This window comes from Leptodactylus fuscus, chromosome 5, assembly GCF_031893055.1.
Source record: "Leptodactylus fuscus isolate aLepFus1 chromosome 5, aLepFus1.hap2, whole genome shotgun sequence".
Lineage (NCBI taxonomy): Eukaryota > Metazoa > Chordata > Amphibia > Anura > Leptodactylidae > Leptodactylus > Leptodactylus fuscus.
In genome coordinates this window covers 220,112,516-220,126,705 of record NC_134269.1, presented here as the reverse complement: position 1 = coordinate 220,126,705, position 14,190 = coordinate 220,112,516, and the positions used below count along the sequence as shown (strand labels likewise).

The 14,190-nt window shown below is 53.9% G+C and overlaps 1 protein-coding gene across 1 annotated transcript in view; it reads left to right on the top strand.

Moving 5' to 3' along the window:
- Positions 1 to 9,621: 9,621 nt before the first annotated feature.
- LOC142204635 (uncharacterized) overlaps positions 9,622 to 14,190 on the top strand; it is a 96,849-nt gene continuing 92,280 nt past the window's right edge. The window contains exon 1 of the mRNA XM_075275942.1: positions 9,622 to 9,808. Within this exon, the coding sequence (XP_075132043.1) occupies positions 9,721 to 9,808 (88 nt within the window). The 5' untranslated portion in view covers positions 9,622 to 9,720. The remainder of the gene's footprint in view (positions 9,809 to 14,190) is intronic.

Sequence of the window (14,190 nt, the reverse complement as noted above, 5' to 3'; positions counted from 1 at the left end):
TTACACTATGATGGTCACTTACAGCCAGGTCTCTAATGGGGAATTGGTCAGATGAGGCCGGAAGTGCGAGACAATGGAGCAGTGATGTCAGTAACAGGGGGCGGGGCTGTGACTACCTCTCAGACATGATATATACAGGCTGGTTGTCAGTAACAGGGGGCGGGGCTGTGACTACCTCTCAGACATGGTATATACAGGCTGGTTGTCAGTAACAGGGGGCGGGGCTGTGACTACCTCTCAGACATGATATATACAGCTGGTTGTCAGTAACAGGGGGCGGGACTGTGACTACCTCTCAGACATGATATATACAGGCTGGTTGTCAGTAACAGGGGGCGGGGCTGTGACTACCTCTCAGACATGATATATACAGCTGGTTGTCAGTAACAGGGGGCGGGGCTGTGACTACCTCTCAGACATGATATATACAGCTGGTTGTCAGTAACAGGGGGCGGGGCTGTGACTACCTCTCAGACATGATATATACAGCTGGTTGTCAGTAACAGGGGGCGGGGCTGTGACTACCTCTCAGACATGATATATACAGGCTGGTTGTCAGTAACAGGGGGCGGGGCTGTGACTACCTCTCAGACATGATATATACAGCTGGTTGTCAGTAACAGGGGGCGGGGCTGTGACTACCTCTCAGACATGATATATACAGGCTGGTTGTCAGTAACAGGGGGCGGGGCTGTGACTACCTCTCAGACATGGTATATACAGGCTGGTTGTCAGTAACAGGGGGTGGGGCTGTGACTACCTCTCAGACATGGTATATACAGCTGGTTGTCAGTAACAGGGGCGGGGCTGTGACTACCTCTCAGACATGATATATACAGCTGGTTGTCAGTAACAGGGGGTGGGGCTGTGACTACCTCTCAGACATGGTATATACAGCTGGTTGTCAGTAACAGGGGGCGGGGCTGTGACTACCTCTCAGACATGATATATACAGGCTGGTTGTCAGTAACAGGGGGCGGGGCTGTGACTACCTCTCAGACATGGTATATACAGGCTGGTTGTCAGTAACAGGGGGTGGGGCTGTGACTACCTCTCAGACATGGTATATACAGCTGGTTGTCAGTAACAGGGGCGGGGCTGTGACTACCTCTCAGACATGGTATATACAGCTGGTTGTCAGTAACAGGGGCGGGGCTGTGACAACCTCTCAGACATGATATATACAGCTGGTTGTCAGTAACAGGGGGTGGGGCTGTGACTACCTCTCAGACATGGTATATACAGGCTGGTTGTCAGTAACAGGGGGCGGGGCTGTGACTACCTCTCAGACATGATATATACAGCTGGTTGTCAGTAACAGGGGGCGGGGCTGTGACTACCTCTCAGACATGATATATACAGCTGGTTGTCAGTAACAGGGGGCGGGGCTGTGACTACATCTATTAGGGTTCTAGCAGGAATGTGACTGCAGCTTTGGATGTGACTGGAGGTAAGTGACCTTTCCTCTGTATTCCCATATAATCCCGCCTCTTATTTCTCGCGCTCCGGTGCCGTTCTCTTCCTGCACTTGAGCTTGTGCTTATTTCTAGCGGTCGGTCAATACGGTCAGAGCTGCGATGTAATGTGAGAATGTGGGAACATCACAGACACTCGCAGTATGTGGCGCTCCCTAGTGGTGGCTGCAGGCCGGGAGATTTCTATCACTGATGCAGGGGATTTGGTGCAGTGTATCAGGACAGTCACGGCTGTTAGTGTTCCCAGAATGCAGATGGCTCCAGGTCTCTCATATTTGGGGGCCCCCCCTCCTCCTCTGTTACTCCAGGTCTCTCCTATTTGGGGGCCCCTCCTCCTCTGTTGCTCCAGGTCTCTCCTATTTGGGGGCCCCTCCTCCTCTGTTACTCCAGGTCTCTCATATTTGGGGGCCCCTCCTCCTCTGTTGCTCCAGGTCTCTCATATTTGGGGGCCCCTCCTCCTCTGTTACTCCAGGTCTCTCCTATTTGGGGGCCCCTCCTCTTCTGTTGCTCCAGGTCTCTCATATTTGGGGGCCCCTCCTCTGTTGCTCCAGGTCTCTCATATTTGGGGGCCCCCCCTCCTCTTCTGTTACTCCAGGTCTCTCCTATTTGGGGGCCCCTCCTCTGTTGCTCCAGGTCTCTCATATTTGGGGGCCCCTCCTCCTCTGTTACTCCAGGTCTCTCATATTTGGGGGCCCCTCCTCCTCTGTTGCTCCAGGTCTCTCATATTTGGGGGCCCCTCCTCCTCTGTTGCTCCAGGTCTCTCATATTTGGGGGCCCCTCCTCCTCTGTTACTCCAGGTCTCTCCTATTTGGGGGCCCCTCCTCTTCTGTTGCTCCAGGTCTCTCATATTTGGGGGCCCCTCCTCTGTTGCTCCAGGTCTCTCATATTTGGGGGCCCCCCCTCCTCTTCTGTTACTCCAGGTCTCTCCTATTTGGGGGCCCCTCCTCTGTTGCTCCAGGTCTCTCATATTTGGGGGCCCCTCCTCCTCTGTTACTCCAGGTCTCTCATATTTGGGGGCCCCTCCTCCTCTGTTGCTCCAGGTCTCTCATATTTGGGGGCCCCTCCTCCTCTGTTGCTCCAGATCTCTCATATTTGGGGGCCCCTCCTCCTCTGTTGCTCCAGGTCTCTCATATTTGGGGGCCCCTCCTCTTCTGTTGCTCCAGGTCTCTCATATTTGGGGGCCCCTCCTCCTCTGTTACTCCAGGTCTCTCCTATTTGGGGGCCCCTCCTCTGTTGCTCCAGGTCTCTCATATTTGGGGGCCCCTCCTCCTCTGTTACTCCAGGTCTCTCATATTTGGGGGCCCCTCCTCCTCTGTTACTCCAGGTCTCTCCTATTTGGGGGCCCCCCCTCCTCCTCTGTTACTCCAGGTCTCTCCTATTTGGGGGCCCCTCCTCCTCTGTTACTCCAGGTCTCTCCTATTTGGGGGCCCCCCCCTCCTCCTCTTCTGTTGCTCCAGGTCTCTCCTATTTGGGGGCCCCTCCTCTGTTGCTCCAGGTCTCTCATATTTGGGGGCCCCTCCTCCTCTGTTACTCCAGGTCTCTCCTATTTGGGGGCCCCTCCTCTGTTGCTCCAGGTCTCTCATATTTGGGGGCCCCTCCTCCTCTGTTACTCCAGGTCTCTCATATTTGGGGGCCCCTCCTCCTCTGTTACTCCAGGTCTCTCCTATTTGGGGGCCCCTCCTCTGTTGCTCCAGGTCTCTCATATTTGGGGGCCCCTCCTCCTCTGTTACTCCAGGTCTCTCATATTTGGGGGCCCCTCCTCTTCTGTTGCTCCAGATCTCTCATATTTGGGGGCCCCTCCTCCTCTGTTGCTCCAGGTCTCTCATATTTGGGGGCCCCTCCTCTTCTGTTGCTCCAGGTCTCTCATATTTGGGGGCCCCTCCTCCTCTGTTGCTCCAGGTCTCTCCTATTTGGGGGCCCCTCCTCTGTTGCTCCAGGTCTCTCATATTTGGGGGCCCCTCCTCCTCTGTTACTCCAGGTCTCTCATATTTGGGGGCCCCTCCTCCTCTGTTACTCCAGGTCTCTCCTATTTGGGGGCCCCCCCTCCTCCTCTGTTACTCCAGGTCTCTCCTATTTGGGGGGCCCTCCTCCTCTGTTACTCCAGGTCTCTCCTATTTGGGGGCCCCTCCTCCTCTGTTACTCCAGGTCTCTCCTATTTGGGGGCCCCCCCTCCTCTTCTGTTGCTCCAGGTCTCTCCTATTTGGGGGCCCCTCCTCCTCTGTTGCTCCAGGTCTCTCCTATTTGGGGGCCCCTCCTCCTCTGTTACTCCAGGTCTCTCCTATTTGGGGGCCCCTCCTCCTCTGTTGCTCCAGGTCTCTCATATTTGGGGGCCCCTCCTCTTCTGTTACTCCAGGTCTCTCCTATTTGGGGCCCCCCCCTCCTCTGTTGGCTCCAGGTCTCTCCTATTTGGGGGCCCCTCCTCCTCTGTTACTCCAGGTCTCTCATATTTGGGGGCCCCCCCTCCTCCTCTGTTACTCCAGGTCTCTCCTATTTGGGGGCCCCCCCTCCTCCTCTGTTGGCTCCAGGTCTCTCCTATTTGGGGGCCCCTCCTCCTCTGTTACTCCAGGTCTCTCCTATTTGGGGCCCCCCCTCCTCTTCTGTTACTCCAGGTCTCTCCTATTTGGGGGCCCCCCCTCCTCCTCTGTTGCTCCAGGTCTCTCCTATTTGGGGGCCCCCCCTCCTCCTCTGTTACTCCAGGTCTCTCCTATTTGGGGGCCCCTCCTCCTCTGTTGCTCCAGGTCTCTCCTATTTGGGGGCCCCCCCTCCTCTGTTGCTCCAGGTCTCTCATATTTGGGGGCCCCCCCTCCTCCTCTGTTGCTCCAGGTCTCTCCTATTTGGGGGCCCCCCCTCCTCTGTTGCTCCAGGTCTCTCCTATTTGGGGGCCCCCCCTCCTCTGTTGCTCCAGGTCTCTCCTATTTGGGGGCCCCCCCTCCTCTTCTGTTACTCTAGGTCTCTCATATTTGGGGGCCCCCCCCTCCTCCTCTGTTACTCCAGGTCTCTCCTATTTGGGGGCCCCTCCTCTTCTGTTACTCCAGGTCTCTCCTATTTGGGGGCCCCCCCTCCTCTTCTGTTACTCCAGGTCTCTCCTATTTGGGGGCCCCCCCTCCTCCTCTGTTACTCCAGGTCTCTCATATTTGGGGGCCCCCCTCCTCTTCTGTTGCTCCAGGTCTCTCATATTTGGGGGCCCCCCCTCCTCCTCTGTTGCTCCAGGTCTCTCCTATTTGGGGGCCCCCCCTCCTCTGTTACTCCAGGTCTCTCCTATTTGGGGGCCCCCCCTCCTCTTCTGTTACTCCAGGTCTCTCATATTTGGGGGCCCCCCCTCCTCCTCTGTTACTCCAGGTCTCTCCTATTTGGGGGCCCCTCCTCTTCTGTTACTCCAGGTCTCTCCTATTTGGGGGCCCCTCCTCCTCTGTTGCTCCAGGTCTCTCATATTTGGGGGCCCCCCCTCCTCTTCTGTTACTCCAGGTCTCTCCTATTTGGGGGCCCCCCCTCCTCTTCTGTTACTCCAGGTCTCTCCTATTTGGGGGCCCCTCCTCCTCTGTTACTCCAGGTCTCTCATATTTGGGGGCCCCCCCTCCTCTGTTACTCCAGGTCTCTCCTATTTGGGGGCCCCTCCTCTTCTGTTACTCTAGGTCTCTCCTATTTGGGGGCCCCCCCTCCTCCTCTGTTACTCCAGGTCTCTCCTATTTGGGGGCCCCTCCTCTTCTGTTACTCCAGGTCTCTCCTATTTGGGGGCCCCTCCTCCTCTGTTACTCCAGGTCTCTCCTATTTGGGGGCCCCTCCTCCTCTGTTGCTCCAGGTCTCTCATATTTGGGGGCCCCCCTCCTCTTCTGTTACTCCAGGTCTCTCCTATTTGGGGGCCCCCCCTCCTCTTCTGTTACTCTAGGTCTCTCCTATTTGGGGGCCCCCCCTCCTCCTCTGTTACTCCAGGTCTCTCCTATTTGGGGGCCCCTCCTCTTCTGTTACTCCAGGTCTCTCCTATTTGGGGGCCCCCCCTCCTCTTCTGTTACTCCAGGTCTCTCCTATTTGGGGGCCCCTCCTCCTCTGTTGCTCCAGGTCTCTCATATTTGGGGGCCCCCCCCTCCTCTTCTGTTACTCCAGGTCTCTCCTATTTGGGGGCCCCCCCTCCTCCTCTGTTACTCCAGGTCTCTCATATTTGGGCCTGTGACCCAGGACACCCCCCCAGCTTTCTGACACTGGGCCCTACACTGAGACCCAAAGTCCTTTGGTAGTCTTCACATTTCATGGTGTCTTGTACAACGTGAGGGCCCCAGAGGCAGCAGAACACCCCCAACCCCTCTCTGCCCCTCCCCCATATGTGACTGCGGCCCCCGTATTCTGTTTTCTTGGTCTCCTCTGCACAGACATGTTCCCAGTAGGATCTGGTCGGCCTCCCGTACACTTTGGAGTTTTCCTGCCGCTGTAGTCGGGTCCTCCAGGGTCTCCTGACAGTTGCCGCGGACACTGACGCCCCCTGAGCCTGCAGGACAGCTTGGATGACTCTGGCCCTTGGTTGGGGCTGCTCCTCCACCATCCGGACTATCCTGCGTTACAACCTTTCACCTGTTCTTCTCTTCTGCCACATTCAGGGCCATGGGGTGTAAACTTCTGGCTTATGTAGTGCATTGCTGGACAAAGGAACATCTGGGTCCCTGGAGACGGACTTGTCACCCTGACGCTGTTGATATTCTCCACACTTTTGGTTCTCGGCTCCTCAGACTCTTCTCCTCTCTCTGTCCTCCATGATTAGTGTCGCGCACACAGACATACAATGCACAGACTGAGTCACCTTGTATCCTCTGCATTTGGTTATTCTTATATTGCCCACACCTGTTATTTGTATCCTTTGTACCTGGTGCCAGGGGCATTCTTATAGTGACCACACCTGTTACTTGTATCCTTTGTACCTGGCGACAGGAGATATTTATATAGTGCCCACACCTGTTACTTGTATCCTTTGTACCTGGTGCCAGGGGGATTCGTATAGTGCCCACACCTGTTACTTGTATCCTTTGTACCTGGTGCCAGGGGGATTCTTATAGTGACCATACCTGTTACTTGTATCCTTTGTACCTGGTGCCAGGGGGCTTCTTATACTGCCCACACCTATTATTCCCATGGCCCCCAGTAGGTGGCGCTGCAGAGCTCGGGGCCGTTATACGGGCACCTGCACATATTGAGAGAGATTCACACATGGCTGGAGATAAAGGTTTGCAGGTTTCTTCTGTCCTAGATACAGCCAAGATCCTGCAGTAACCACAAAGTGTGAACATGGCTTAGTCACGTCCGTGGGGGCTTCCGTGTGGCTGACGCGGGTTCTGGAGCCCCTGTAATCAGCTGAAGGGTGGGGGCGCTGGAGTCAGGATCCTGGAGGGGGTCAATGATATTAAAGTCCTGGATTGCCCCTGTAACCCCTTGCTTCCCCTGCAGTGTGTGGATGGCTCTTCTGCTATGCTGATTTGTAGTCCGCTCTTGCTCTGCCGGCCGCATTGTTCTTGGGGTACATTCACACCCCGCAGAGGAATCTGGTTCTCAAAATGTTGCTTGTAATAAAATAGCTACAGAAATGGGACGGGCTGAGGGTCCTGCGGGGTCCTGCAAGGTCTGGCTGTGGGTCTTGTGGGGTCCGGCCGGCTCTAGAGACTGACCAGGCTGCGGCGCTGACTCTGCAGGTCGGTGACAATCCTGCTGTGTGTGTAATGTCATCCTCTACCTGCAGAGGGCGCCCTGTGACCAGCAATGCGGCAGCCTGCAATATGGTATATACTACGGGGTATATAATATACCGAGCTGTCTAATATACTCTGTCACTGTTCTGTGTCCTCACGTGAGGTCCGGGCCCCTGTGGCCCTCGCTGCTCTGCGCCTTGTAGTCCTCCATGTTCACGGTCAGTTTTCGGCTCCAGATGTAATGGAAATTGTAATCAGCCCGAAGATCGTCCGGCGGAGACTCAGGAGAGAGGTGAGAAGCTCTGACACATTGTAACGACCCCTCAGCTGTGTGCACAGTACTGATACATTGCAACGAATTCTTGGTTGTGTGCGTGGTACTGACACATTGTAACGACCCCTCAGCTGTGTGCACAGTACTGATACATTGTAACGAATTCTTGGTTGTGTGCGCGGTACTGATACATTGTGACGACTCCTCGGCTGTGCCTGCGGCACCGATACACTGTGACGACCCTGGTAATAGATATTTCAGTTGCTGACAACAAGCAGAGAATGTTATTGAATGACAACCATTCCCGCTCCCCGGGCTGCCCTGATACACTGTGACGACCCTGCAGCTGTCAGGCAGGTGGACGACTCTCACATTCCTCTGCGCTGGGGCTTATTAATATTTCAGGCTCGGCCGCGCAGCCGGTGTAATGTAATATAACCGTGTAATGAAACATTACCAGGGTGGTGGGGGGAGGGGCAGGCGTGTGACTGGAGAAAAAGTAAGTGCCCCCCTCCTATCTGCACAGATGACATCACAACCCGGCCCCAAAGTATCCGCCATTGTACTGCAGTAATACGGGGGGCTGATGAACAACTACAACTCCCAGCATAGCTCTGACTGTATACAAGGGGAGGTGGCGGTATATACACACAGTGATGTCACAGTACAGGATAATACACACGGCGATGTCACAGTACAGGGATAATACACACAGTGATGTCACAGTACAGGATAATACACACGGTGACGTCACAGTACAGAGATAATACACACAGTGACGTCACAGTACAGGATAATACACACGGCGATGTCACAGTACAGGGATAATACACACGGCGATGTCACAGTACAGGGATAATACACACGGCGATGTCACAGTACAGGGATAATACACACAGCGATGTCACAGTACACGGATAATACACACAGTGATGTCACAGTACACAGATAATACACACAGTGATGTCACAGTACAGGATAATACACACGGCGATGTCACAGTACAGGGATAATACACACGGCGATGTCACAGTACAGGGATAATACACACGGCGATGTCACAGTACAGGGATAATACACACGGCGATGTCACAGTACAGGGATAATACACACGGCGATGTCACAGTACAGGGATAATACACACGGCGATGTCACAGTACAGGGATAATACACACGGCGATGTCACAGTACAGGGATAATACACACGGTGACGTCACAGTACAGGATAATACACACGGTGATGTCACAGTACAGGGATAATACACACGGTGATGTCACAGTACAGGGATAATACACACGGTGATGTCACAGTACAGGGATAATACACACGGTGATGTCACAGTACAGGGATAATACACACGGTGATGTCACAGTACAGGATAATACACACGGTGATGTCACAGTACAGGATAATACACACGGTGATGTCACAGTACAGGATAATACACACGGTGATGTCACAGTACAGGATAATACACACGGTGATGTCACAGTACAGGATAATACACACGGTGATGTCACAGTACAGGATAATACACACGGTGATGTCACAGTACAGAGATAATACACACGGTGATGTCACAGTACAGGATAATACACACGGTGATGTCACAGTACAGGATAATACACACAGTGATGTCACAGTACACAGATAATACACACAGTGATGTCACAGTACAGGATAATACACACAGTGATGTCACAGTCCTTTAGTATTTGGTCCCTGTATCTGCAGTTCATGTCCTTGGTCTTAGTACAGATGAAGCGATTGTGTCCTGATATCGGCGCAGGTATTTCTGGGATAATCTGATCTTTCTCTTGTGACCAGCGGACGGCGCAGACATTTCCCCCTGATCTTTACATGAAGTATTTGTCCCCAATCACAATGTCAGGCCATGCACTTCCCCCATACTGGAGCCCCACAGCTGAGAGCGCCCTGTGGCAGGTGGCTGTTTCCCCCCTGGTGTGGGGGGGCCTTGTCTTATATACTATATACTGTACTGTACTGTATATATGAGCCCCCTCGTGTCATTCTCCCTCCACCACTAGGTGTCTCCCGTCCTCCCGCAGCTGTAATTCTCCTCTTGACCAGCAGATGTCCCCCGCGGCTCCTCGCTCTCGGCTTTGTCTTAGCCCGCCTCCTGCTGCTGTAGTGCCGCGTCTGGCCGCCTGGTGTCGCCCTCTCACCCCGGGGACCCGAGCAGCGGATAGAGGGGCAGCGGCTGCGGTAGCGGCTCAGTGTGCAGGGCCGCCCCCGGGATGATGCCGCCCTCTCCTCCCCGGTAACTGCAGGACAGGGGACATGGACCGGGGACTGCGAGGAGCTCCGGCCGCCTGCACCATCCTCATCCTGGGGATCGGGCTGCAGCTGCACCGGGGGGCGGCGCAAGGTAAGTGCAGAATCCTGTGAGGGGGGGGGGGAGGTCACTAGTTGCCCCCGGGCTGGGGTAGATGCCAGTAGCTGCCTGCAGGTGGCTGTCTGGTGGATGCTGTGAGTTGCCACCATTTGCCCCTGCTGTGTCCGGTCAGTACCATTATTGCCTCTCATACAGGGGTCGCTGCCATAATTTGCCCCAGATTCTGCAGGTGGGGCCGTATCTCCTCCTGATGTCATTTATTGCCCTGTTATTATCCTTCATGCCCCTGGGCCCCCGGACTTCATGCTGTGGTCTCTGCTGCCCTGGGGTTACTGTTGTTGCCCCCGGTTATTTAGGGTGGGGGTATTGGCTATTGGTTACGTGTGTTGCCCCTGGTGTTTGGGGTGGAGGTTGTTGCCCCCGGGGTAATTGGTGTTGCTCTTGCTCCCCCAGGGTTAGTTCTGTTGCCCCTGGTGTTAGTGTTGTTGCCCTGGTACCCGGTGTGGCTGTTGTCGGGGTTACTGTTGCGATGCTCTTGTGTCACATGACTCCTGATGATGTCATCACTTCGCTGATTGATAATAATTCTCTTCAGACTCTGATTTACACGAACCGCGCGAGATACGGTGAAGGTCGCCGCCGGTCACATGACGCCCCCAGGGCAAGGCAGTGTCTCCTCTGTCATGGCCGCCGGTCACATGACGCCCCCAGGGCAAGGCAGTGTCTCCTCTGTCATGGCCGCCGGTCACATGACGCCCCCAGGTTGGAGCAGTGTCTCCTGTGTCATGGCCGCCGGTCACATGACGCCCCCAGGGCAAGGCAGTGTCTCCTCTGTCATGGCCGCCGGTCACGTGACGCCCCCAGGGCAAGGCAGTGTCTCCTGTGTCATGGCCGCCGGTCACGTGACGCCCCCAGGGCAAGGCAGTGTCTCCTGTGTCATGGCCGCCGGTCACATGACGCCCCCAGGTTGGGGCAGTGTCTCCTGTGTCATGGCCGCTGGTCACATGATTGTGTCTTGTTCCGTTGTTATCTCATCATCCAGACGGGATACTCAGATGATGGCGCCATCCAAAATCTCATCACCTTCTGAATATATGGCTGCCTGCGCCACTCCTGTGTCCTGGGGCCCTCTAGATGTATCTACAAGTCTGCTGTGAATTACTGTGTGTGCTGCAGAACATTGCACCATCTGTACTGTAATCCCAAGACACCATATATAAGAACAACCTCAGACCTGCCCCTGCCCTAGAGGAGCAAGAGACTAGTAAGATTAGCCCCTCCCCTACACTAGAGGACCGAGAGACTAGTAACATCAGCCCTGCCCCTGCCCTAGAGGAACAAGAGACTAGTAACATCAGCCCTGCCCCTGCCCTAGAGGAACGAGAGACTAGTAACATCAGCCCTGCCCCTGCCCTAGAGGAACGAGAGACTAGTAACATCAGCCCCTCCCCTACACAAGAAGAACGAGAGACTAGTAACATCAGCCCCTCCCCTACACAAGAAGAACGAGAGACTAGTAACATCAGCCCTTCCTTAGAGGAACGAGAGACTAGTAACATCAGCTCCGCCCCTGCCTTAGAGGAACAAGAGACTTGTAACATCAGCCCCAACCCTGCCCTAGAGGAACAAGAGACTAGTAACATCAGCCCCGCCCCTGCCCTAGAGGAACGAGAGACTAGTAAGATTAGCCCCTGCCGTAGAGGAATGAGAGACTAGTAACATGAGCCCCGCTCTAGAGGAACGAGAGACTAGTAACATCAGCCCCGACCCTGTCTTAGAGGAACGAGAGACTAGTAACAGCAGCCCAGACCCTGCCCTAGAGGAACAGGAAACTAGTAACATCAGCCCCTGCCCTATAGGAATGAGAGACTAGTAACATCAGCCCCTGCCCTGCCCTAGAGGAACGAGAGACTAGTAACATGAGCCCCGTCCTAGAGGAACGAGAGATTAGTAACATCAGCCCCACCCTAGAGGAACGAGAGACTAGCCACATCAGACTTGCCCTAGAGTAACGAGAGACGAGTAACATCAGCCCCGACCCTGCCCTAGAGGAATGAGAGACTAGTAACATCAGCTCCGCCCCTGCCCTAGAGGAACAAGAGACTAGTAACATCAGCCCCTCCCCTGCCCTAGAGAAACGAGAGACTAGTAACATCATCCTCAACCCTGCCCAAGAGGAACGAGAGACTAGTAACATCAGTCCCACCCTAGAGGAACGAGAGACTAGTAACATCAGCCCCGACCCTGCCCTAGAGGAACAAGAGACTTGTAACATGAGCCCCCGTCCTAGAAGAACGAGAGACTAGTAACATCAGTCCCGCCCTAGAGGAACGAGAGACTAGTAACATCAGCTCCTGTCCTAGAAGAACGAGAGACTAGTAACATAACAGCATCATCTACAGACCCCCCATAACAGCGTCACCTACAGATCCCCCATAAGTGTCATCTACAGATCCCCCATAACAGTGTCATCTACAGATCCCCCATAACAGTGTCATCTACAGATCCCCCATAACAGTGTCACCTACAGATCCCCCATAACAGTGTCATCTACAGATCCCCCATAACAGTGTCATCTACAGATCCCCCATAACAGTCTCATCTACAGACCCCCCATAACAGTCTCATCTACAGACCCCCCATAACAGTGTCATCTACAGATCCCCCATAACAGTGTCATCTACAGACCCCCCATAACAGTGTCACCTACAGATCCCCCATAACAGTGTCATCTACAGATCCCCCATAACAGTGTCATCTACAGATCCCCCATAACAGTCTCATCTACAGACCCCCCATAACAGTCTCATCTACAGACCCCCCATAACAGTGTCATCTACAGATCCCCCATAACAGTGTCATCTACAGACCCCCCATAACAGTGTCATCTACAGATCCCCCATAACAGTGTCACCTACAGATCCCCCATAACAGTGTCATCTACAGATCCCCCATAACAGTGTCATCTACAGATCCCCCATAACAGTGTCACCTACAGATCCCCCATAACAGTGTCATCTACAGATCCCCCATAACAGTGTCATCTACAGATCCCCCATAACAGTCTCATCTACAGACCCCCCATAACAGTGTCATCTACAGATCCCCCATAACAGTCTCATCTACAGACCCCCCATAACAGTGTCACCTACAGATCCCCCATAACAGTGTCATCTACAGACCCCCCATAACAGTGTCATCTACAGATCCCCCATAACAGTGTCATCTACAGATCCCCCATAACAGTGTCACCTACAGATCCCCCATAACAGTCTCATCTACAGACCCCCCATAACAGTGTCACCTACAGATCCCCCATAACAGTGTCACCTACAGATCCCCCATAACAGTGTCATCTACAGACCCCCCATAACAGTGTCATCTACAGATCCCCCATAACAGTGTCATCTACAGATCCCCCATAACAGTGTCATCTACAGATCCCCCATAACAGTCTCATCTACAGACCCCCCATAACAGTGTCACCTACAGATCCCCCATAACAGTGTCACCTACAGATCCCCCATAACAGTGTCATCTACAGATCCCCCATAACAGTCTCATCTACAGACCCCCCATAACAGTGTCATCTACAGACCCCCCATAACAGTGTCACCTACAGATCCCCCATAACAGTGTCACCTACAGATCCCCCATAACAGTGTCACCTACAGATCCCCCATAACAGTGTCATCTACAGATCCCCCATAACAGTGTCATCTACAGATCCCCCATAACAGTCTCATTTACAGATCCCCCATAACAGCGTCATCTACAGATCCCCCATAACAGTCTCATCTACAGACCCCCCATAACAGTGTCATCTACAGATCCCCCATAACAGTCTCATTTACAGATCCCCCATAACAGCGTCATCTACAGATCCCCCATAACAGTGTCACCTACAGATCCCCCATAACAGTCTCATTTACAGATCCCCCATAACAGTGTCACCTACAGATCCCCCATAACAGTCTCATTTACAGATCCCCCATAACAGTGTCACCTACAGATCCCCCATAACAGTCTCATTTACAGATCCCCCATAACAGTGTCATCTACAGATCCCCCCATAACAGTCACCTACAGATCCCCCATATCAGTGTCATCTACAGATCCCCCATAACAGTGTCATCTACAGATCCCCCATAACAGTGTCACCTACAGATCCCCCATAACAGTGTCACCTACAGATCCCCCATAACAGTGTCACCTACAGATCCCCCATAACAGTGTCACCTACAGACCAGTGTGTGGCGCTCTCCATGTTACCCTCGGTGACAGTTGGGATTCCTGTTACTTGCCCTCGCTGCGCGGCGCTCCCTGGGGCCCGAGGTTATTACTGTGTATTTACTAACACGACCAGATCTGTAATTAGTGATCTCTGCACCGGGGGAGCGACTGCTCTGAGCTCT